The sequence below is a fragment of the Juglans microcarpa x Juglans regia genome, chromosome 7D (genome assembly GCF_004785595.1).
Source record: "Juglans microcarpa x Juglans regia isolate MS1-56 chromosome 7D, Jm3101_v1.0, whole genome shotgun sequence".
In the NCBI taxonomy this organism is placed as follows: domain Eukaryota; kingdom Viridiplantae; phylum Streptophyta; class Magnoliopsida; order Fagales; family Juglandaceae; genus Juglans; species Juglans microcarpa x Juglans regia.
Window position 1 is genome coordinate 4,387,176 of NC_054606.1, and position 23,884 is coordinate 4,411,059.

A 23,884-nucleotide genomic window follows, 5' to 3' on the forward strand; every position below is an offset into this window, starting at 1 on the left:
AAACGTGAGGTTGAATTTTATTTAGGAAGAATGTTATCTCTAAGATTTTTTTATTTTTTAAGAGAGTATCAATAATAATAAAGATCAAATTAATCACAAAAGAAAATAATATGTCGGTAGAGTTTTAAATATATTAATTTGTTTATAAAGTAATAATTGATATGGTGATACATCTGCATATATTGGATCATAGAGGTAAATTTCTCTAATAAATGATGACACTTTCCTTTTAAAAAAACATATGATTTATATTTTTGTCGCTCTATTTAAAATATATATTTATATATCAATACGTGTATTTAAATAAAATAAAATAAAATAAAAAATTATATATTAATGTGTAGTAGATAATAAATAGATTTTTTTTTTTTTTATAAAACTAATTTGAGGAATAACATGGCACTACCAATCATCATAATCTATATTACATAGTAGTGCCACAACCTATTAAAACGCAAGTAATATTAAATACAGTCATAGATTGTATAAATATTATATATTTTTTTAGAAAAAAAGTAAGATCTATTATTAAAAAATTAATTTTCTATATAGATCTTATATTTATTTATTTTTTTTAAAATGAGTATACGATACTTGGGTACTCTATGATTACAAATATAATTTCTCTTAAAATACGGTCTCACATGTATTATACAAAAACACACTCTTTGCACTCGTTGGCACACTTCAAATTCAGTAAGTTACGGCTAAATTATAAAAGAAATTTTTAATTTAATAAAATATTTAAATAATAGAATTTTATTTAAAAAAAAATTTACTATATAAATGATGATGTGGATGGTGTACAATACTTATTGAATTGAGAACGGAATAACTTAATTATCTAGTACCTATTAACTTTATCTGATTGAGTTGAACTTTTACAAACATTAATTTGAAAGTCACCGCTCACTGCCTTTGCTCGAGAGACTCTGTTTCTCGTCTCCAAAAACCACCCAAAGGCCGCAAACAGTGCAAGTCATGACCAAGGCTATGGCTCTAATGCGTATAAAGGGGCTCGCCAATTCGATGAGGCAACTAACAGATAACGTGATATATCTTTCACAAATTGCCCAATGCTTTAAAAAAAGAAGAAGGTGAAAACAAATCTTCCATTTTGAGTACCCTGTTTGAAATTTAATTTGTCTTTAAGGTTAATTTGTTGGTTGCTGCAAATTCATATATTTCTTATTTGAGAATAATAATTTTTTGTACAGTCATTTTTATATATTTTTTTATGTATTTTATTAATATAAAATAAATATTTTAATTAATTACGTCAGTAAAATGAGTAAAAACTATTTAAAAGTAACTTGATGTAGTAAAATGCGTTTTTTAATATTTGATTGACTAACCTTCGAGCGAGTGCAGTGTTTTCCAAAGGGAAGGGACGAGACGATTGTGACCGTGAATAGAGGATGATGGCCGACAAATAAAGCTTTTTTTCTTTTTTGTCAATAGATAATCCAATAGTCTCGAGCCTCGGCGCGCTGTGTCATACGTGGGATTTTTTTTTTTTAATGAAAATAGATTTCATTTTATTTAAGTGAAATCAAAGTTATAACTGTGACTCATCGATACAAGAAAAAATTCAGATTATAAGTTAAATTATGTATCACTTTAGGACACCCCCACACATAAATTTATTTGTAACTGACATTATCTTAATTTATATAAACTCTTTTCTAACAGAAAATAACGTCATGTAAAAATAGAACTAAACGACCTCTTTTTCAAAAGAAAAGAAATATTATATCCATCCTCCAAAAGAGTAGGATTATTATCTCTTGACTCATCCTAAAGGAGGAACGAGACTCAGCTGCTATGGACACCAAATTCAATATCTTATTCCTTATTATTTTTACCCAAAAAAACAGACAATAAAACTGTAAAATACATAGAAGAACTAGGAAAAACTAGATCTAAAAACAAAATAAAAACTTAGACTGAAAAAAAAAACATAGGCGCAGGGGCTATAGTCGCTCCACTCTGAGAGGAAGACCGACAGTAGATTTGGAAAGTCCCAAAAATGCCACGCATGGCGTTGGCAAAAAGCTCTCGTTGTGGCGCGTGTAGTCACATGCCAACCTTCAACCTGCACGTGCGAGCTACACGCCACTTCGTTTGACACCGCATTCGGTGGTGTTGTAAATCGACTGTTGGGAAATATTGTGGTGGGGTCCGTGTAGTCTTTTGATCGCTAGAAAGTTCTAGATCGACGATTTCCCCTTTTTCAATCTCCAAACGAAAAAAACGTGGGAATAATTATTGAATTTTTCAATCTCCAAAAAAAAAACGTGGAAAGAATTATTGAATTCCATGTATAACGCTAATTAATAAAATAATCTTAAGCGGTGGTTTTAAGATGAGATAAAATAAAAATTTTATGAATAATAATAAAATAATTTGTGAATGATAATGAGATAATTTGAATTGAGTATTTTTTTAATTTTGAAAAATAAGAGAAAAAAAATTGAATAAAAAATATTATTAAATTAAAATATTATTTTTATTTGAATATTTGAAAAAATTATAATTGTTTTATATTTTTATTTAAAAGTTTAAAAAATTATAATAATTAGTTTAAAAATTTTATATTTAAATTATATTTAAAATAAAATAAAATAAAATAAAATAAGGTTAGATGAAAATTTTACGTCTCATTTTAAGCTCAAAACCTGCCCTAATTTACAGAAAAAAAAAATAAGGAAGTGCCACGATTAGACTAATTTCTTTTCATAAAAATGAATTTTATCACGTCTGATCTCGCCAAAAGATTATTGACACAAGAACCCAAGCAAAGTCGCCATTACAATGACTCGAAGGTAGCAAAAAAGTCATCCCTGGGGCCACCACCACATATCCAACCTTTTTATCAGCTGGCCAATTTTCTTCCTAATGTTTATCCCCTTCTGTCAGTGTGTCCCACTAAAGAAACCACCAAACAGGGGTTGGAACATTCATGGAAATCACCTCTCATCTACTTGCAATTGCAGGGCTTTTAGTTCCGCTGTTATTGTACAATCTATGGAGGTTGAGAATTGGCGTTCAGAAAACAAAGGGTATGTTAGCCCCAGAACCATCGGGTGCCTTGCCAATTATAGGTCACCTTCATCAACTACGTGGCAAAAACCCACTTGCCCGAACCTTGGCAGCCATGGCTGACAGACATGGGCCCGTCTTCAAGATCAGGTTTGGCTCGAAAAGTGCAGTTGTGATTTGCAATCACGAGGCAGTCAAGGAATGCTTCACTACAAACGACAAGGTTTTAGCAGGACGTCCGAAATCTACTCAATCAAAGTACCTGGGTTACAACAACGCAGGACTGGGTTTTGCACCTTACGGCGCATATTTGCGAGAGATGAGAAAGCTAGCCATGATGAAACTCCTCTCTGCCCCCCGGCTCGAGACACTAAAGAATGTGCAAATCTCCGAAGTGGATACTTTGGTCAAAGATCTCTACTCTCTTTGCCAGAACAACAATCACAGCCCTGTTAAGGTGGTGATTAGTGAATGGATTGAACGCTTAACCTTGAACATAATTACTAAAATAATAGCGGGGAAGAGATATTTTGGTCATGCCAATGGCGGAGAAGACGAAGAGGCAAAACGTGCACGGAAAATTATCAAAGAATTTGTGTATGTAGTTGGGGCGCCTGTCATTTCTGATCTACTTCCATTTCTGGGATGGATTGATTTTGGAGGTCAAGTGAAATCTGTGAAGCGGCTTGGAAGGGAATTGGACACTTTAATAGGAAGTTGGATTGAAGAACACACCTTGAAGAGGCTGGAAAGAGAGGCAAGCGACAAGCAGGACTTCATCGACATAATGCTGTCAGTAATTGAGGGCGAATCCATGTTTGGCCATACTCGTGAAAACATTATCAAGGCTACAGTATCGGTACGTTTAGCAACATTAATTTCTTTCGCATAAGCCTTAATAATAGTAATATGGTAAAACCAGAATATTGCTGTTTTAGGATCGATGCATTGCAGAATAGAAGCTTTATCTTGGTACACTGTAACATTAGGCCGTGTCAACTGTCAAGAACATGGGTTTGGCAATTGACAGGGACTAGTTTAATCTCTTCACAAACATTATTAAACATAGCAAACACTCTGAGAGTAGATCTTAACAAGATAATTTTGAATCTCTGGTAACTAAAACGATTACACATTGTCAATATTCTAATAATTAATGTCGTTTCATTTGCAAAAATTCTGCTTCTAAATATGGTCTAAATATCATGTGGTAGACTTTTATCTTGGCTGGCTCGGAAACAACATCTGTTAACTTGATATGGCTGCTATCTCTATTGTTGAACAATGAACATGCTTTAAAGCGTGCCCAAGAAGAGCTGGATCTCAAAGTTGGAAAGGATAGATGGGTGGAAGATTACGATATCAAAGATATGGTTTACCTCCAAGCCATAGTCAAAGAATCATTGCGCTTATACCCACCAGCCCCTCTAGCAGTTCCACATGAGGCGATGGAAGATTGTCAAGTTTGTGGGTATTATGTTCCAAAGGGAACTCGGCTGTTAGTAAATTTGTGGAAGTTACATCGAGACCCGAGAGTTTGGGAGGACCCTGATGGATTTTCGCCAGAAAGGTTTCTCACAAGCCATGCACACATTGATGCTTTAGGACAACATTTTGAGTTCACACCATTTGGGTTAGGTAGAAGATCTTGCCCTGGGAACACATTTGCCATGCAAGTATCACACTTGGCACTAGCTCGCTTGCTTCAGGGATTTGAGTTAACAACACCAGAGAACATTTCTGTGGACATGACCGAAGGCTTAGGCGTTACCATGCCAAGGACAACTCCCCTTCAAGTTCTCCTCACTCCACGCCTTTCTTCTGAACTCTATGGATGCTAGAGATCAGCAATAAAAACTGAAGTATCTGTGGTTGTACTTGTGGTACTTTTACATCTGTCATTTTATTAATTTGCTTCGATCACACACATATTAAACCAAGCAACCTCGATTAAGAAAGTAAAAAGCATACACAATATATTAATCAAAAGAAAAATCAACACGTGTGCCAACCGCTTAAAATTCATTAGAGAAGTAAAATTGTTACATTTGGTTTAAATAATTACAAAACATTTGGTGTTGACTCTAAACTATATATCATGGGTGATCCCTTGATGATCACTTTATCTCGGTTGTAAAATGCACGTTTGATGATCACTTTATGATCTCCATTTTAAAATGTACGTCGATTAATGTTAGATATTAGACCCATTGTAAAAAAAAATGCACGTCGATTTTCGAGTAGTTCTTATTTTTTTTAAATGACTTGACACGCATAATGTTTTTCTTAAAATAGTTATTGAAATACTGCCCATTAGTCTAACATGCGTCCAGTGAATTGTTCCACAGAGAGTCGCTCCAAGCCTCCATCCCTCTATCACGTGGTTTAGAACGTTTGGATTTGAGATTGTAGTTTTAAAAATATAAGAGAAATCTTGTATATATGTTACTGGCAAAGGACGAGTACAGATCTTACAATATGAAGAGAAGAGCCAAATCTCATAGAAAATAATGGGCTAGAAAGAGGAACATATAGTACTGGAAAGCTGTTACGGTTCCAATTGTGGGCTGTGCTGGTTTGAAACAAAGATGAGATTAGGGGTACTACCCGCACTCTCGGGTGGGGTTGCCCCCATTCTCGCACTCAATCTATCCTAGAGTTTTTTTTCTTTCTTTTTTTTTTTTTTTTTTATTGGGAGGGCCCCGGGGGAGGGCTCTGGTCTGTCTGCCCCCTTACCACCCATCCATGGCGTAGACAACCGGAAAACATAAGTAAAAAAAAAAAAAAATCCACAACAAATTCAAAAACAATAAAGTAAAAAAAATCCTAACTAAAACTAATGAAACATATCTAACTAAATAACGAACCATGGCGGCAGCCACTCATGGCTGTGGGTTTCCACGGCAGCACGGCCACGAGTATCAAGTTCTTCAAAAAATTGGAGAAGAAAAATTGGAGGAAGAGCCGAGGAAGAGGAAGAGAATAAGAAGAAGAGGAGAGAGAGAGAGAGAGAGAGAGAGAGAGAGTATGGGAGAAGGGTGAAGAACCGAAGAGAAAAGAGAGAGAGAGAGGGGACAACATCATTTATCAACGCTTTTTTATATATATATATATATATATATATTACTATATATAAAAGCGGAGTTATATAATTCTAACGTGACATTCTATTCATAAAAGTAAGTATTCTATCTATTAAATTTGAAGTATTATATTTATGAAACGGTAAACCTTTTAAAATTAATGTTTCATTATGAACTATTGTAATTTTTAATTTTTTTTTTTTTTTTTACATATAAAGATATAAACCAATTCAGGATTCTACCCAAAAGTATTAATTCAACATTTATATTATTTTGTATATTAAGCGGAGTGACTCCGATATGGCATTTTACCCATTAAACTTGAAGTATTATGTTTATGGACAGTAATCCTTTTAAAACTAATGTTTCATTATGAACTGTTGTAATTTTTAAATTTCATTTCATTTCTTATATATAAAGATATAAATCGATTCAAGTCTTCACCCAAATGTACTATTTCAACATTTATATTGTTTCGTCAAATAAACCGCCTTATAAATCGTTTCAAATTTCTCTACTATAAAACTCGATATCTCTCTAAATCTTTTTCCCTCATACACAACATATACATTAATTTGTGCATTGCGGGTTATAAACTCATAAAAGTAGGCATTTTATCCATTAAATTTGAAGTGTTATGTTTATAAAACTGTAAAACTTTTAAAATCAATGTTTCATTATGAACCATTGAAACTTTTAAATTTAATTTATTTTCTTACATATAAATATATAAACCGATTCAAGACTCCATCAAAAAGCATTAATTCAACATTTATATTGTTTTGTATTTTAAACGGAGTCATATGACTCCGATATGACATTCTATCCATAAAAGTAGACATTCTAACTATTAAACTTGAAATGTTATGTTTATGAAGTGGTAATCATTTTAAAAGTAATGTTTCATTATGACCTGTTGCAACTTTTACGTTTAATCTCATTTCTTATATATAAAGATATAAACTGATTCAAGTCTCTACTCAAAGATATTATTTCAACTTTTATATTATTTCGTCAAATAGATTGGTCTATAAACCGTTTCGAATTTGTCTATAAAACCCGATCTCTATCTAAATCTCTCTCTCATACATAATAATCAACGCATTGCACGGGTTATAGGCTCGTATATATAATTAAGAAAATATTAGTTGAACCGATAAAAGCAATTGATTGACTTTTTTCTTTTTAATTTTTTTTTACTTAATAGTTAAGCAAGTGAATATTAATGAATTGATATCTCTTTTCTAATTTTTAAAAATGTTTAAGGATATATAAAAAATGATTATAGAAAAAGAAGAAAAAAAAATAAAAAAGTGCATTTGCACTTATCGGTTGAATTATCGGTTCCTCTAGCACTACCCATATAATTATAATTTTGGGTTAGGTTGTATGGGTGAGCTATGGTACGGTGGGGGCGAGCCTGGGCCCATATCACCCCCGCCCCCATTATGTGTATGGCTTGTGGGCAGGGTTGCCTGTGCCGCCCAGGTGGGGCCAAGGCAGTGAACGGCGAGGTGGCACCGCCACCCAACCCTAGATAAGATATAGAATTATCATAATTTTTAATGCCTCGTTTGGTTACACAGTTCAGATAAGATGAAATGAAATGTTTTGTTAAAAGTTAAATAAAATATTTTTAAAATATAATTTTTTAATATAATTTTTATTTTAGGATTTGAAAAAATTAAATTGTTTATTATATTTTATGTGAAAGTTTGAGAAAGTTATAATGATAAGATGAGATGAAATAGTTTTGTGTATCCAAACCAGGCCCCTTTTTTACAATTTTATCACCAAATATCATTCAAACACAAAATATTTTTTAATTTTAAAATTTTCATTTAATCAATTACCTAATTATTATCTAAGCACAAAAACTAAAACAAATTTTATGAATTTTAAAATAAAATATAAAAATCGATATAACTTTTACAAATTTTAAAATAAAAATTATATTAAAACAATTTGAATATATTTTTTTTAAAATTTTTATTCAATTTTTTCTATCATTTTTTATAATTCAGTAAAATATCTTAATTTGAACGAGTACATATGAAATCATGAGTACTCCATTCACGATGGGATGCAGATGGTAATCAACGTCATGACATGGGCATGGCAATCACCTATGGTTTTGGTTTAGAGTAGGGGTGCAAATTAGTCGGTCCAGTCTGGCGATAGATTAAATATTTTTAGTCCATCATTTTTTTGGACGGGACTGGACCGAATAATCAGTCCGGCCTTTTTTTTTTCTTTTTTAAATTAATTAATAAAAAATTTTATTTAAAATACTAAATTAAACTAAGTGACTTATTAATGTAGATTATATAACAAACTCAATAAAAAAATATTTTTTATGGTCAATAATAATAAATTAGATAAAAATTACATTATTAATATATATAATTATATATAATTAACTGATTGATATTATATATTAATTAATTTATAAAATATTAACAAGTGTTAATAACATATTTAAAATTTTATATTCTTAATAGTGATAGGTTAGATGAAGATATATATAAAATATTGTTAATTTACAGAATATTAATAAGTATTAATAACATATTTAAAATTTTATATTGTTAATTGTACAATTATTATATAAATAATATATATAAAATATTTTTTTATTTTTACTTTTCATTCGGTCCGGTCCGGTCTGGAAAAATTCTGGACCTTAGATTGGACAAAAACTTTTTAATCTTCTAAAATGTAGACCAAGACTGGCCAGTCTCAGTCTCGGCCCAGTTTGGTCTGGATCGACCAACCTTTTATTACTCCTAGATCAAAGCGCGCGTCAAGTTTAAACGCGAGTTGAGTTTGAACCTTTTATCAAGTTAGTTTTTATATTTCTGAATACCTTATTTAATATTCTAATGGTATTCATGAATTTCTTTATTTTGATAAGAGAAAAACTCAAGATCGGTTGGGTGAGATTGTTATTTTTACACCAACCAATGAAAACTTGCCATGTAGGAATTGCAGGAAACAAACATCTATATCCGCACTAGGAAATTTTGGCTTGTACACCAGAGTTCCGAACCCCCTCCCTCACACGCAGGTTCCTAAGAAGTGATTCATCCACTTTCTGTAATTTATTTTAGGAGCTGAGTACTTTGCACGATGTGAATGCAGATACTATGATCCTACACCCTTTCCTTAATTTGAAAGTGTTCAACAATATCACCTTCAATTTTCCTTATGTTGGTTTCATGTTTTCTGAAATCGTCAAATTGAGCAAGTTTTTTGTTTTTCTATTTTCCTTTTTGGTTATGGAAAAGAACATGATTTTGATAAGAGTAATAATACTTTGTTTCTATAGTCTGGTATGGCATGAAGACCGTGGGGTTTGGTGAAGAATAAAGTTCGAAAGGACTATCCCAAAATTATAGACTAAGCTCACTCAAACAAAAATCGATCCCACATTTTATCAGCAGCCAAACAGAAATCTCTCTCACATTTTCGTAGCTCCATACACATACGACTAGCAGATGAAAAAGAAAGAAAAGCAGTACCGATGGCAACAGATATCTCGGAGACCTTGTAGATATGATCTCTCGGTGCGCACGCACGCACACACATAGAGAGAGATTGGGGAGAGTAGGGACATGGGTGGGAGGAGGGGGAGCGAGTGGAAGAGAAGGGGGGGAAGAGATCACATAAAAAAACAAATGTAATAACATGCATGCGGATACTAACTGGATTTTACTGAAACGTCTATGTGGCAGCTCTTGATTGGTAGGTGTAAAAATAGAATACACACCCGACAGGCTGGTAGCTTCATCCTTTTGATAAAATAATATATTTAACAAATTTATCTATAATTCATGACAACCAAATTTATATTTTTTAATGATCTCTTTCTAAATTTTCTATATACGTATGTTAATTATTATATTTATAAGGATTCAAGCTACATATAATTTAGTATTACGAATATGATTAATTTTCTGTAATCTTTATAAATATGAAAAGTATTCATACTATAAATATAAAGACAATACTATAAAAATAATAATAAATACGAAGTTATTCGAATTTATATAAATTTGTACAAATAGAATCAAATTTATATGAATTGTATTATTTGATAATTGATTATAATTTTGTATTCATAATTAATGACTTGTTTAATAAATGAATTGAGCCAAACTCGAGTTTGATTTGACCAAATCAATCGGCTCGAGCGACTTGTCGAACAATGTTATTTATTTATTTTACAATCCTAGTTAAGACATAGCTAGGCATGGTTGAAGAATTGTGGCATCAACATGATCAATGAACAAGTTTGCTAATTGTTTTTTAACAAAATTATGTGTAAGGCCTCTATATATAATATATATATATATATATATATATATATCAATAATGTGTCGAGTACTGTATTAAAAAGTATGCTCTCGTAAACAGATTTATTATTTTTGCCAAATCACATCCAAGATGAACTTAATTTTTAGTAAAGTAAAGATTGATCCATAAACCACAAACTTCATCCATGCTAGCTACATTCCGGGAATCTGAATTTTGCTGATGATCAGGTCATCATAAGATGAGGTCGGCAAAGATCACGTGCACAAGTTTTGCACCAGCCATACTGTGTATGAAGCTTTAATTTGAACCGACGAGCCAGTACAAGCCGGTGATGTTAATTGACGTTGTTGGCTGGGAGGATGAAGACGAAGCTAGGTGGCAGGATTGAGACACCACCATGTCCTGTTGCACGCATGTGTTTCATGTGGCAGCGATTAAAATATATCGTGTTTATAAATTATAAGAGACAAATGGAGAGTAAGGCTTCGTCTGGATTATCAATTTATCTCAATTTATTTCAATTTATCATTACAATTTTTTTAAATTTCAATATAAAATATAATAAACAATTCAATTTTTTCAAATCGAGCCGGCAACACTAATGTCTTTTCATGAACACTTATTTTTACTGTAGATGAATTGAAATTAAAATTAAAAAATTAAAAAAATATTATTATAATATATTTTTTAATACTATTTGTATTTTAAAATTTAAAAAAATTAAATTATTTATTTTATTCTATGAGAATTTAAAAAATTTACAATAATACAATGAAAAGTTTATAAAATTTTCAAAATATTGGATTTTAGTTCTTTTTAGTTGTTTGTGGGTTTCACGTTAACCAGTGGGAAAGGCCGCTGACCGTGAATCTCCACCAAGTGTTTTATGTCACATGATTCACGAGGTCCTTGCTTTTCTTTATATTTATTGAAATTGATTTTATAGGCCAGTCTTTGAGTTTTTATTCCTTATCGTATAATTGAGATGTTAATTTCAGACTTAGGACTCAGATTGGCGAGCTGCAAATGATATTGGAACGACTTGCGTACTTATATATTGCATGAAACACGAGGATAAATGAAAAAGAAAAATAGTACCATGTTGATAGTGATTGAAGACATCACAATTCGTTTTTCTAGTCTTCTCAACAGGGCCGGCTCAATAAGCTTGGGGCCTAGCTAAAATTCTGATTGAGGTTTTTATTTTAAAGTAAAATGAAATATATTCATATTTTTTATAAAATAAATGTTTTAATTTTAATTTTTATACTATATTCGTATTTAAAAATAATTCCTATTATTTTGTAAAGTAAAATTATTGATTAAGATTTTATATCACATTTTTAATTAATAACCGACTTAATCTTTATTAGAAAACTTTCAATTTAGAGAAGATTTTATCAAATCTAGTTGTACAAGACTTGTTTTAGACTCTTGGAATCATTTGGAACATAATTATTCTCAGCTATTATCAGATGTTCTAAAATTCTAATTTTGTTCTCACTTCTTAAAATCTAATAAAACATTTTAATTTAAACTATTTCACTACTATTTATAAGTTATTTCATTACTATTCATAAATATCATGGAATATTATTGTTTAGATAGTGAGATGAGAATTTTTAGTTTTAGATAAAAGTATATTATTTTTTTAATATTAGTATTATTTTAAAATTTAAAAAATTTGAATTGTTTATTATATTTTATGTGAGAATTTGAAAAAATTATAATGATAAAATAATATAAGATGAGAATTTTGTGTCTCATCCCACTTGTTAAACCTAAAAGTAATTATAATCATTATTGTCAATAAAGTTATATAAATAACCTACACATTTGGAAAAAGTGGACCTTTACCTGTACAAAATATTATATAAAAAAAAAATTATGAACACTCGAAAATTTAGATTTTATTATTTATAATTTTTACATTATATATTAAACTAATAATGAAAAAAAAATCTATTTTTAAAATGAGAGTACTTGAAATAATTATTATGTAAAATATTTTTAAAATTAATAATGATATAATATATCTATTTCATACTTTTGATATTTTTATTGAGTTAATTAATTTTTTTAATTAAATATTTTCTTTTATTTAAACAAATCTATTTATTATTTTTTGTATGAGAGCAGTAGGGGCTTCTTCCCCTGCGGTCTTAGTCAATTGCCTGACTTACATGATGGAGGACCCGGCCCTAGACTCAACCACGTAACAACCACGGTGATTTTTGTACGAATCAATTTACACCACTCGAGAAAAGTGTGGTGGAGATGTATCCGCACAATTTTCATATGACAGGGCATGTTCTAGCATGTTGCGTACAGCCTGATCTAATGTATAATCACAGTACAAATACTGTATCATGATCGAACGGCTGCTCCATCAGATTGGTGACGAGTCACGACCTTGAAAATTCCACTTTAATTACATGATTCACGTTATAAAAATGTATTTATAATTGATTTTTTAAAGATATATCTAATTTAAAATATAATTATATAAAAGATTATAAAAAAGACGGTGTGATTATATTTTTCATAAATAATGTCACTTTTTTTTGTTGTTTCTATTTTATATTTCTACTTTTTATTCCACGTACGAGGGGAAATAGGAAATGACGTGTACAAATGGTTTCCAGTACTATAAATAACACACGCAGTCTTATACCAACTCATCCCAAAAATCTCCAGCTCGATCATATTCATGGCCATGGAGTTTTCCTCTGATCATGTCCAAACAATTGTTCAGCTTTTAGCTTTGCTCGTGATCATCAGTAGTGTCTTAAAACTTGCATCACAGACCAGCAAGAAGAAGCGCGATGCCAAAGAACGCCTTAGACCAGTCCCTGAACCACCAGGGGCATTGCCCTTGATAGGGCACCTCCATCTTCTTAGAGGCCAAGATCAAGAGCCAGTTGCTCGAATTCTTGGGGGCCTGGCCGATAGATTTGGCTCATTATTCTCGCTCAGGCTCGGTCACCAACACCGGCTCTTGGTGGTGAGCAGCGCCGAGATGGTGAAGGAGTGCTTGGCTACCAACGACAAGATTTTTGCTACGAGGGCAAACCTCGCAGTAGGAAAATACTTGGGCTACAACAACGCTATTTTTGCGCTCGCTCCTTATGGGCAATACTGGCGTGACGTGAGGAAGATATCCATCCAAGAACTTCTTTCAAACCATGCAGTTGAAATGCGGAAGCCTCTCCGATCCTCAGAAGTAGAGTCCCTGATAAAAGACGTGCACTCGCTGGCTACAAACAAGAAGGTGGTGAATATCAGCGATCGGCTTGAGGAAATGGCTTTCAACATCATCCTCAAGGTGCTTGTTGGGAAGCGATTCTCCTCTGGTGAATATGCAGAAAATAACAGCGAGGCGAATCTTATCAGAAGTGGCATAAAAGAGGCTTTGTATCTGAGCGGAGTTTTTGTGTTGTCGGACGCCATTCCATATCTTGAATGGATGGACTTCCAAGGCCATGTTAGTTCCATGAAGAAAACTGCTAAGAAAATTGACTCTGTGCTTGATGTTTGGCTTGCTGAACATATCCGACAGAAACGGGAACGTGAAAGTACTGAGGGTGATCATCAGAGTGATTTAATGGATGCTATGCTTTCAAGCCTTCCGGAGGATGCTGTGATGTCGGGCCATACACGTGATACTATCATCAGGGCGACGACAATGGTGCGTTAATTTGTTGTTCCGTTTCTTATGTAGTTTTTTTTTGGAATAAGTTTCTTATGTAGTTAATTAGTAAGAATTAGAGTACTGTTAGTGGGCATCTGAAATTAATTAATTACAGCGCAGGTGACGTTCTTGATGGGGTATCACCCATTGGTTTATTAAAATCATACAAAGATTATATATAAACTAAAAGAACATTTGAAAATATAAAATTAGTCAAATTAAAACTTCAGGTTTCTTCTATTTTTTTTTTTATGTTTATGTTTTTAATTTTTTTAATAAATTACGTGGCATCACCTAATGAAGAAGTCATCTTAAGAATAAGTTTAAGATAATCAAGGAATATTATTCTAAAATTTATTAGACTCTACGCAATACTTCTTGAATAAAAGTTACTCTAGAAAATATTCGCTCAAGGTCAAGAAAATATATTTACAATAACGTTAATAATTAATACACTAAATAGATGTCAACAAGAAAAAAAAAGCTTATTCTGAATTAATTAATATTTACTATAAAATTTAATCCAGAATATTTTTTTTTGTATGTAAATTATATATATGTCATTAATTTTGTTGACATTTATCAATTATCAGATTATTTATCATAAAATAGCATTTCTATTTTTTTTAATAACGTGAATAGCTAGATCTCGTACGTAATAAATATTGTATTTATACGTACATAAATTTATAGCTATCAGACCTTAGAGTACAACAATATTATAAGTATAATGGTAGGTTTATTATCTCCTGTAATTTATTTACTATTTTATTATTATTATTTTTACATAATAATTAAAGAAATAACTATTAATAAAATTATATATATTTTAATTTTTTTAATATTTAAGGATATTAAAAAGATATTTTAAAAAAATAATAAAAAAATTAAAACTTTTGACACGAATACCAGATGAATGGTAGGAGATAGTGTAGTCCGGCTCGGTTTTCGGAGATAGGAGATTGTGGCAGGAGATAGTGTAGTCCCTATCATTATCGGGGGATGGGTAAAATTTGTCAGAAGAAAAAAGTGTCAGAAGAGAGAAATTCTTTGGATGCCGACTTTGGATCCGAAGCTGTGTCTCGAATTTTTTTTTTTTTACTTAAGTATTACTAAGCTTTTTTTTTAACTTAGTAATTAAATAAATATTTTTAATGAAGTTGTAAATTTTTTATTTTTTTTAAATATTTATGAAGATTAAAAAATACATAAAAATAAAAAACAAAATACACATTTAGAACACATCTTCAAGTCATTTTTTCAGTAATCCTAGCAGAACTCAAAAAAAAAAATATAGCTATTTTTGTTAAGTACAAGCGAGTTCGTGCACCATATCGCGTACCGATAATTTTTTTAATTTAAAAAAAATGAAAAAAAAATTTTTGAGAAAAGAAAAAAAATCTCCTATATCATAAAAATTATTTTTATCTTTAATTCACATTATTTTATTAAATATATGTATTATATATCAATATTGATGCATGAATTGATGCACGAAATTGCTTGCAGTAATATTTTTCCATTTTATAATGGTGTACACTTTAAGTCTACGCAAAATTAATGAATTTGAGACTATATATTATAATGCTTTGCTCCAAATTGACCTTAAATGAGTGCATACACATGATCATTTTGTTACGAAAAAGTACATAATATTCTAGATTTCGTCTGATTCCATATTTCTAGCTCAAACCATTTCAAGTACAACGTAAATAAGCAGGATTGTTTTTGTATTTTGTTGTTGCAGATTCTCATCCTAACAGGCGCAGGAAGCACAGCTGTTGCACTAACATGGGCACTCTCCTTGCTGTTAAATAACCCTACAGTGCTGAAGGCTGCCCAAGAAGAGATAGACGTCCAGGTAGGGAAAGATAAATGGGTGCAAGAATCTGATATCAAGAACTTAAACTACCTCCAAGCCATTGTTAAGGAAACCCTACGTGTAAACCCAGCTGGTCCCGTCACGGGAATTCGCGAAGCCATGGAAGACTGCACACTCGGAGGCTATCATGTTTCCAAGGGCACTCGCATGATCATTAATATATGGAAGCTGCAAAGGGACCCGCGAGTGTGGCCAAACGCAACTGAATTTCGACCCGAGAGGTTTATGAAAACGTCTCATCATGATCATGCAGACACCAGCAGTAGTGATCCTAATGTTGTGGGACAGCAGTTCGAGTACGCTCCGTTTAGTTATGGCAGAAGGTCATGCCCCGGAGCTAATTTTGGGTTGCAAGTAGTTTACTTGGCTCTGGCTCGTTTGCTTCAAGGATTTGAGATGACAACCATGGGAGGCATGAAGGTGGATATGCGTGAAGGATTGGGAATTGCATTGCCGAAGGCCGATCCTCTGCAACTTGTACTCAAGCCCCGCCTTCCTATGGAGCTCTATTAATAATTGATTACTAAGAATTACTTTGAATGATCAAGTGGTATTTGAAACTTCTGATCCGACGTTGCCTTGCAATCCTATCTAGGTAATTTAGTCATGATGATCAGTTAATTATGTACTGTCATTTTGAAGCGAATGACACGAAATTAAAATTACCTTAAAAAGATTAAATAAAGTGATACAATGAATATTATTAGGGTGTGAAAGGAAATAGTGGCGGATAGAAATAGTATTATTGTGTAATTTGATTCTTCTTTTTCGTGTAGATGCTGAGAATTTAAATAAAAGAAAAGAGAGAAAAAATGAATTTCTCTATCAAGAAACTGAGAGCAAAATCTTGTCAGAAAAAAAGAAGACGAATAAGCAAAAAATAGAAAGAAGTATAACCTTCCAGAATCCAGAGTGTTTTAAAAAGTAAACTAAAGCATGAAAATTAGGCTTGATTACCCAAGAAAGAAGTTCATGTTCTTTGTCATCAGTCTCTTAATTTCGAACATAATAGTAAGTGGACATTTTTTTCCCTTTGCGATTTTGGAGGCTAGTTGGCAGCAAGTGGAGGAGAGAGAGAGAGTTCAGTATTCTTGAGGAGGGATAGAGAGAGATAGCAGAGAAAGAAAGAGGGAGAGAGAGGAGAAAGATGAGCGCACTATTGTTTGAAGAATAATGCTACTATTACTCAGTTTATTTCATTTTGATCGCTTATATATTTATTATTTTTAAATTTTTTTTATTAAGAAAGGAACAGTAGACTGCGGCAGAGTAGCACTACTCTTCAATATCATCGGGTTCTATTTTTTTTTTTATTAAAATGATGACGTGTTAATCGGTTATCTCTCTTTATACCGGGGACCGGTTCGAAGCTTCTCTCTCAAAACTAAAAGATAAGAGAAGGTTGATGCATTATTGAAAATAGATACAAATATACAATTAAGAACCCAAATTAAAGTTGATCAATATTACGACTTTGAGAGACACTACAACCACTCAAAGGTTGCAAGAAGTCATCCCTGGGCACCACCACCTCAGGAATCAACCTACTGATCAATTTTCTTCCCTTTGTTTTTATCTCCTTTTGTCGCCATTACAGAAACCGCAAAACTGGGGTTGGAAAAGTCTTGTCATAGTTTCAGTTCTCTGGAAGTTTGAGGGAAGTCATGGAAATCACTTCTCATCTACTAGCAATTGCAGGGTTTTTAGTATTGGTGTTGTACAATCTATGGAGGTTGAGAATTGGTGTTCAGAAAACAAAGGCTATGTTAGCCCCAGAAGCACCGGGTGCCTTGCCAATTATAGGTCACCTTCATCAACTAGGTGGCAAAAACCCAGTTGCCCGAACCTTGGCAGCCATGGCTGACAGACATGGCCCCATGTTCACGATCAAGTTTGGCCCAAAAATTGCACTTGTGATTAGCAATCACGAGGCAGTCAAGGAGTGTTTCACTACGAATGACAAAGTTCTTGGAGCACGTCCGAAGTCAACCCATGGAACGTACTTAGGCTACAACTACGCAGGATTTGGGTTTGCGCCTTACGGTGCATTTTGGCGTGAGATACGAAAGCTAGTCATGGTGGAACTCCTCTCTGCACGCCGGCTCGAGACACTAAAGAATATGCAAGTCTCCGAGGTGGATATTTTGGTCAAGGATTTGTACTCTCTTTCAAAGAGCAACAATCACAGCCCTGTCAAGGTGGTGATTAGTGAATGGATTGAACGCCTATCCTTCAACATAATAACTAAAATGATTGCAGGGAAGAGATATTTTCCCCACGCCATTAATGTTGCAGACGATGGAGAGGCAAAACGCATATGGAAAATCATCAAAGAATATATGTATGTATCTGGGGGGCCTGTCGTTTCTGATCTGATTCCGATTCTAGGATGGATTGATTTTGGGGGTCAAGTGAAATCTATGAAGCGTATTGGAAGGGATTTGGACACTCTAATAGGAAGTTGGATTGAAGAACATAGCCTGAGGAAACTGAAAAGTGAGGCAAGCGACAAGCCGGACTTCATCGATATCATGCTATCAGTAATTAAGGACGAATCCATGTTTGGCTATACTCGTGAAACCATCATCAAGGCAACGGTATCGGTACGTTTTGTAACATTTTCTTTCGCATAAGCCTTAATAATCGAATTATGCCGCCAAAGCCATAATATTGCTGTTTTAGGATCGATGCATTGTAGAATAGAAGCGAAAAACAGAACTTTGGCAGTTGACAGGAACTACTTTCTCTTCACAAACATTACATTAACAGAGCAACCACTGAAAGAGTAGACCTTAACAAGAGAGAAGACTAATATCGTACTGGTTTCAACATCAATCTAGCAAAGAAAGGAGCACAATATCCCTTTTTTCCCCATTTGTAACAGAGGAATACATGACTAGATGCACGCGAAAGCCGATTGCCGGGCCACCACTAAAGATTCAAGTGTTCTGAATTAGTTCCAAGTACACCTTTTGACATCTCTTTGACACGTATTGTAATAACATTACAGTTAAAATGTAGTTTTTTGTTTTTTTTATTTACAAATTGCAGTCCACTCGAAAGAAATGCTGCTTCTAACTACAGTTTCAATTTCATGTTGTAGAATCTCATCATAGCTGGCTCAGACACAACATCTATTAACTTGACATGGCTTCTGTCCTTGTTATTGAATAACAAAGATGCTTTGAAGCGTGCCCAAGAAGAGTTAGACCTCAAAATTGGAAGGGATAGATGGGTAGAAGATTACGATATTAAAGATTTGGTTTACCTCCAAGCCATAGTCAAGGAAACCTTGCGCTTATACCCACCAGGCCCGCTGGGAGTTCCACATGAGGCAATGGAAGATTGTCATGTTTGTGGCTATTACGTTCCTAAGGGAACTCGTGTGTTTGTAAACTTGTGGAAGTTGCACCGAGACCCAAGGGTTTGGCACGACCCGGATGAATTTTTGCCAGAAAGGTTTCTTACAAGCCATGCAAATATAGATGCTTCAGGCCAGCATTTTGAGTTCACACCATTTGGGTCTGGAAGACGATCTTGCCCGGGGTACACATTTGCCTTGCAAGTATCACATCTTACATTAGCTCGCTTGCTTCAGGGATTTGAGTTAACAACACCACAAAACATGCCGGTAGACATGACTGAAGGCTTAGGCATTACCTTGCCCAGGGCAACTCCTCTCGAAGTCGTCCTCACTCCACGCCTTTCTTCGGAACTCTATGATGATTAATGCTAGAAAGAATAGAATTACAAAACTAAGCTTGCATATATCTCTGTTTTCAGCTTCTTGTTTTGACTTCTATGTATATTATATGCAGTACTCTCTGTATAAACTCATCCCTAGTTAGACAACTCAAAAGCTATGTAATATTGTGTTCTCCTCTTTTTGTTTCTGTAAAAAATACTGAAAGATAATTGTCGACTCTCCGATTTCATATCCCACGAAAATTGAGAAATATTTTGAAACTGGAAACAACTCCTTTACCAATTAAAAAAACAAAAAAGACTTGAGCAACATGATTCAAATGCTTCATTAAAACTCTTTATAAGATCTTTTTTTACATTACCATGTACCATATACTTTATACATCAGAAAATTCTCGAGAAATAGCAAACCAGAGTGAGTAACTACATTGCGGAACTACTATTTACAAAGGGAATTACTTGCTTCATAATAAACTCTCCGTTCAACTAATTATTCTCCTTGAGTTTATACACAGTGTCAATGTATTCTTCTGTGTCCCAAAGGAATGAACCAAAAGCGACAGCCTCCAAAACCAACCTCTTCAGACTTGAAAATGAAGTCAAGATCACCTCATCATTCTCAACCAAACCAGTCTTCCCGTCCCCAAAAAGTGCACAGCTATGATTCTCAATCAAATGGACAGCCTCCTTGGACTTCAGTTTTGCACATCTCTGCAATGTCTCGGGATCTAACCCCATCACATAACATTTCAACGGTTCACCTTTCATTCCCTGGTTAGTCGACCCTTGACCATATGACACAGATTGTTTGTTACTGACAGTGTCAAAGACAAGGTTTTTCACTCCATAAGCACACAGCTCTTGGAACTGATTGGAGGTCCTACATCCGAGATGGTGGTCCTGGTTTGCCAAAGCTAGACTTTGCTCCAAGTGGTGCCTCAATGAGGCAGACTTCAAAAAGTATCCATATAAGACAGAGGCCACATATACTCGGCCAAGCATGAGACGTGAGATCTTAGTTGTTGCCCAATAGTCTGTGACACTAGAATCTGCTCTCAAGCCAATGATAGTGGTGACATGTTCCCTGACAATCTCCAAAACCTCCAAGCTGTGAATGGACTCCAGCTCCCAGTCCCTTGAAGGCAAAATCTCAAGTCTGCTATTATAAACGCATCTAGAGAGTCTTGGAACTAAGGGGACTTTGATCTCAGAGAATCTATAAAAGATTAGCATGTACATGACATCCTCAACGGCGAGTTGGCACTCATGTTCCTTTAGTTGTGCAACCCTCCTGTCATTCAGATATATTTCATAAAAAACTAAGAAATAAAGAAATACATTTAATCTGATAATATCTACAATAAAAATTCCAATGACAGTTTCAGTCCTCAAAGTTTGGAATAATGGTTCATCCTTGCTAGTTTGTCTAGAAGTTTTGAGAAGCAAGAGCCCATTGGTGGGCAATGCTTTTGTAGCGATTGCCCATGTGCATGGCTATAAGATGTAACCCTACTCACATTGACCATAGCTAGCACATGCAATGGCACAATCAATTCAACGAAACTCATTCTCAACAGGTATCAAACAATGCATACTACAAATCCAATTATTGTGCTAAATAGGATTCATACGCATCCTTGTAACCAATGGAACTCGCCACCAGAATAACCACCTTTGATGCTACACTGTGAAAGAGAACCATTTGGTTTCAATCTCTGTTTTGTTATCAATACATTCTAAATACCTTTTTTTTATAAAGTAAACACATTCTAAATACATTTTAAATACCTTTTTTCACATTTTACGGAAATGATATTGAATGGTTGAAGTTGTCAAATCATGCTAACATAGCAAGTACTGATTAGTGGGCAGACATCAGTAAAGTTGAACATTATGTATATGAGGCCAACTTTTTGTGGTTCGGTAATCAAATAAATCATAACATCTCATCCTCATTAATCCAATAAAATCTGTGTTATTTGTTCTTGTAAATCCAAAAAAGCTTTGAAGTTGCATCTTAGACTGAACATAGGCATTATAAGAGTATAGAAAGTTGATGGCTTTTCCAATATTAAACTCCTTTGACTGACAGAAAGCAATACCCGTTCAAGAGAGGAGCATATACAGGTGCTAGAGATTTTATGAAGATGTAATAACAACACGCAAATATAAAAAGCAATCTTGGGACATTACATGAACGGGATGATGCAAGTGGCTAAAATAAAACTTCAGCGATGGATAAAATAAAAAAAGACTGGAAATCTCATAAGTTATAGCACAAGCCAACAGCTTTTACGAACAAAAAAGCAAGGTCATATACTGCGAAAATATATTTAAATATGAGTGCTCGCATCTCACAGGGTTACCCAATAAATTAAAATTAAAAGGTCACGACCAACTTTACTCAATAAAATCTATGCGCATGCGGCATACATTATAACTATAGAAATACACGCATGCATAATTATATACATACATACATGCACAAAGACAGATATGTAGTTGAATATCAAGATATAAACAGACAATTAAACATAGATACCAAGGAACAAACCTGTGAAGGCAGGCTTCATCGGAGCCAACGGTGAGCAGCATGCGGGAAACGGCACCGTCGCGATCATCGGCCAGGAGCTTCAACTCCTCCGCGACGGCGACGTGGAACAATTGGCGGTGATTCTGCAACACACTGCTCAAGAACTTCCCCGGCTGGGACCGGGGCTCGAGCGGTGAGTTGAGGCTGCTACTTGGCTCGCAGTGGCTGGCCCCGGCGCTGGCGATTACGGGAAAGGTCCTCCCGGCCGGCCTGATAGAGAGACCAGAAGCGGCACGGCCGGAGCGGAAGTGATTGTTGGGAAAGTTTAATGCAGTTCTGGGAGAGAAAGTAAGGGGATGACGAAGCAAAGAGGGAGGAGGGTATGGAGAAGAGAAAGTGGCGGGGGAGAGGGTGCTATGGCGCGAGAGACAATGGTCCATTAACAAACAGTGCGTGGGAGCCCCAAAGAATTGAGAAGTGGTGCGAAGTGTGGCAGTTTGGTGGAGTTTGGTTGGCTGAGTTTCTTTTTTTTTTAATGGATAAGGTTCTGTGGCCTTAGCAGAGCGGGAGGTCAGAGAATAGGAGAGAGATATTAACCCAGTCCAATTGGAAAAAATATCTTTGCCTTATAAATAAATAAAATATCATGTGACTTTTTAATAGAAAATATGTGGGGAAAAAATCAAACTATATTTTTTATTAAATAAATAAATGATTAAAAACTCGTATTAATGAATTCGATCAAATTCTCATTAATTATTATTAATTATAAATTAAGAAAATATTAAATATTTAAAAGATAAGAATGAATGTCGTGAGGGGAAAGTGAGGTTGGTTAATAATTCATTCGCTAGTCCAAAAAATTATAATGAAGATTAGTCAACACTGGTCCCTCCATTTGCAAAGGATTAGGAGAGGGTTCAAATCCAATAGTGCGTGGGACCCGACATTTTTGTCTTTTTATTCGATTTATTATTTGATATATATATATATTTCTCTTTATTTATACATTTTTTTAATAACTTTTGGAAATGAGTAGGGAAGAATGGTACCAAAGATTCCAAGTGTAGTCATCATGTCCTAAACTATTATTAAGGTTGAGTAAAGACAAAAGACCCCTCTTTCTTTCAAAGGTAAATATAAATAAATAAGAAATATATAAATCTATCAAAGACCTTTCACGCATCAATGATTGCTTGTTGGCTGTTTAAAGAAATTATATTTAAAGATACAACAAAAGTCTAATAATATCAGTGAAACCAATTTTTTACATCCGTCTCCTCGTATATGTCACGACATTTTAGAAAAACATCTATATATATATATATATATACCCCTTTTATCCCACAAATAAATGGGTAATATTAAGTACAATTAATTATAAAATATATAAATACTGCACAATCATTCCGTATTTCTAGTCACTTCACGAACCTCATTATATTTACATTTGTTTAACTAACAAATAAATTTAGGAGAGCCGTAGGAGATTATATACACGAGAGGTTTAAAACTTAAATTTGGCGATATATGCGCTATTAATAATATTTCGTTAAAAATGTTTGTGATTTCCCAATTCTGGGAGAAATTTTTAGATACTGTATAAAAATTATTTATTATGGAGGAAATAT

At 33.6% G+C, this 23,884-nt stretch overlaps 4 protein-coding genes across 4 annotated transcripts; 3 read left to right on the forward strand and 1 right to left on the reverse strand.

Annotated features, from left to right (window-relative positions):
* The first annotated feature begins 2,870 nt into the window (after nt 1-2,870).
* LOC121238750 (cytochrome P450 CYP82D47-like) lies at nt 2,871-4,952 on the forward strand. The gene is made up of 2 exons (XM_041135761.1): nt 2,871-3,901; nt 4,257-4,952. Exons 1-2 carry the CDS (start codon nt 2,963-2,965, stop codon nt 4,881-4,883), a joined length of 1,566 nt encoding a protein of 521 aa, XP_040991695.1. The 5' UTR covers nt 2,871-2,962; the 3' UTR covers nt 4,884-4,952.
* Nucleotides 4,953-13,106: 8,154 nt separating this feature from the next.
* LOC121238754 (dimethylnonatriene synthase-like) lies at nt 13,107-16,689 on the forward strand. Its single transcript, XM_041135766.1, has 2 exons — nt 13,107-14,130; nt 15,881-16,689. The coding sequence occupies exons 1-2, from the start codon at nt 13,153-13,155 to the stop codon at nt 16,526-16,528; spliced, it is 1,626 nt and encodes a 541-aa protein (XP_040991700.1). The 5' UTR covers nt 13,107-13,152; the 3' UTR covers nt 16,529-16,689.
* An 809-nt stretch (nt 16,690-17,498) lies between these two features.
* On the forward strand, nt 17,499-19,897 carry LOC121238755 (cytochrome P450 CYP82D47-like). Its single transcript, XM_041135768.1, has 2 exons — nt 17,499-18,618; nt 19,119-19,897. Exons 1-2 carry the CDS (start codon nt 17,680-17,682, stop codon nt 19,743-19,745), a joined length of 1,566 nt encoding a protein of 521 aa, XP_040991702.1. The 5' UTR covers nt 17,499-17,679; the 3' UTR covers nt 19,746-19,897.
* A 125-nt stretch (nt 19,898-20,022) lies between these two features.
* LOC121238757 (UV-B-induced protein At3g17800, chloroplastic) lies at nt 20,023-22,815 on the reverse strand. The gene is made up of 2 exons (XM_041135771.1): nt 22,275-22,815; nt 20,023-21,011 (listed from the first exon to the last, which is right to left on the reverse strand). Exons 1-2 carry the CDS (start codon nt 22,691-22,693, stop codon nt 20,207-20,209), a joined length of 1,224 nt encoding a protein of 407 aa, XP_040991705.1. The 5' UTR covers nt 22,694-22,815; the 3' UTR covers nt 20,023-20,206.
* Between the last annotated feature and the right edge of the window lie 1,069 nt (nt 22,816-23,884).

Excerpts from the sequence above, each read along its gene's own strand:
- LOC121238750 (XM_041135761.1), top strand. The coding sequence starts at position 2,963 with ATGGAAATCACCTCTCATCTACTTGCAATTGCAGGGCTTTTAGTTCCG. Across the intron at positions 3,902-4,256 it reads TTATCAAGGCTACAGTATCG|ACTTTTATCTTGGCTGGCTC; the intron begins GTACGTTTAGCA and ends ATCATGTGGTAG.
- LOC121238754 (XM_041135766.1), top strand. The coding sequence starts at position 13,153 with ATGGCCATGGAGTTTTCCTCTGATCATGTCCAAACAATTGTTCAGCTT. Across the intron at positions 14,131-15,880 it reads TCATCAGGGCGACGACAATG|ATTCTCATCCTAACAGGCGC; the intron begins GTGCGTTAATTT and ends TTGTTGTTGCAG.
- LOC121238755 (XM_041135768.1), top strand. The coding sequence starts at position 17,680 with ATGGAAATCACTTCTCATCTACTAGCAATTGCAGGGTTTTTAGTATTG. Across the intron at positions 18,619-19,118 it reads TCATCAAGGCAACGGTATCG|AATCTCATCATAGCTGGCTC; the intron begins GTACGTTTTGTA and ends TTCATGTTGTAG.
- LOC121238757 (XM_041135771.1), bottom strand. The coding sequence starts at position 22,693 with ATGGACCATTGTCTCTCGCGCCATAGCACCCTCTCCCCCGCCACTTTC. Across the intron at positions 21,012-22,274 it reads GATGAAGCCTGCCTTCACAG|GAGGGTTGCACAACTAAAGG; the intron begins GTTTGTTCCTTG and ends TCTGAATGACAG.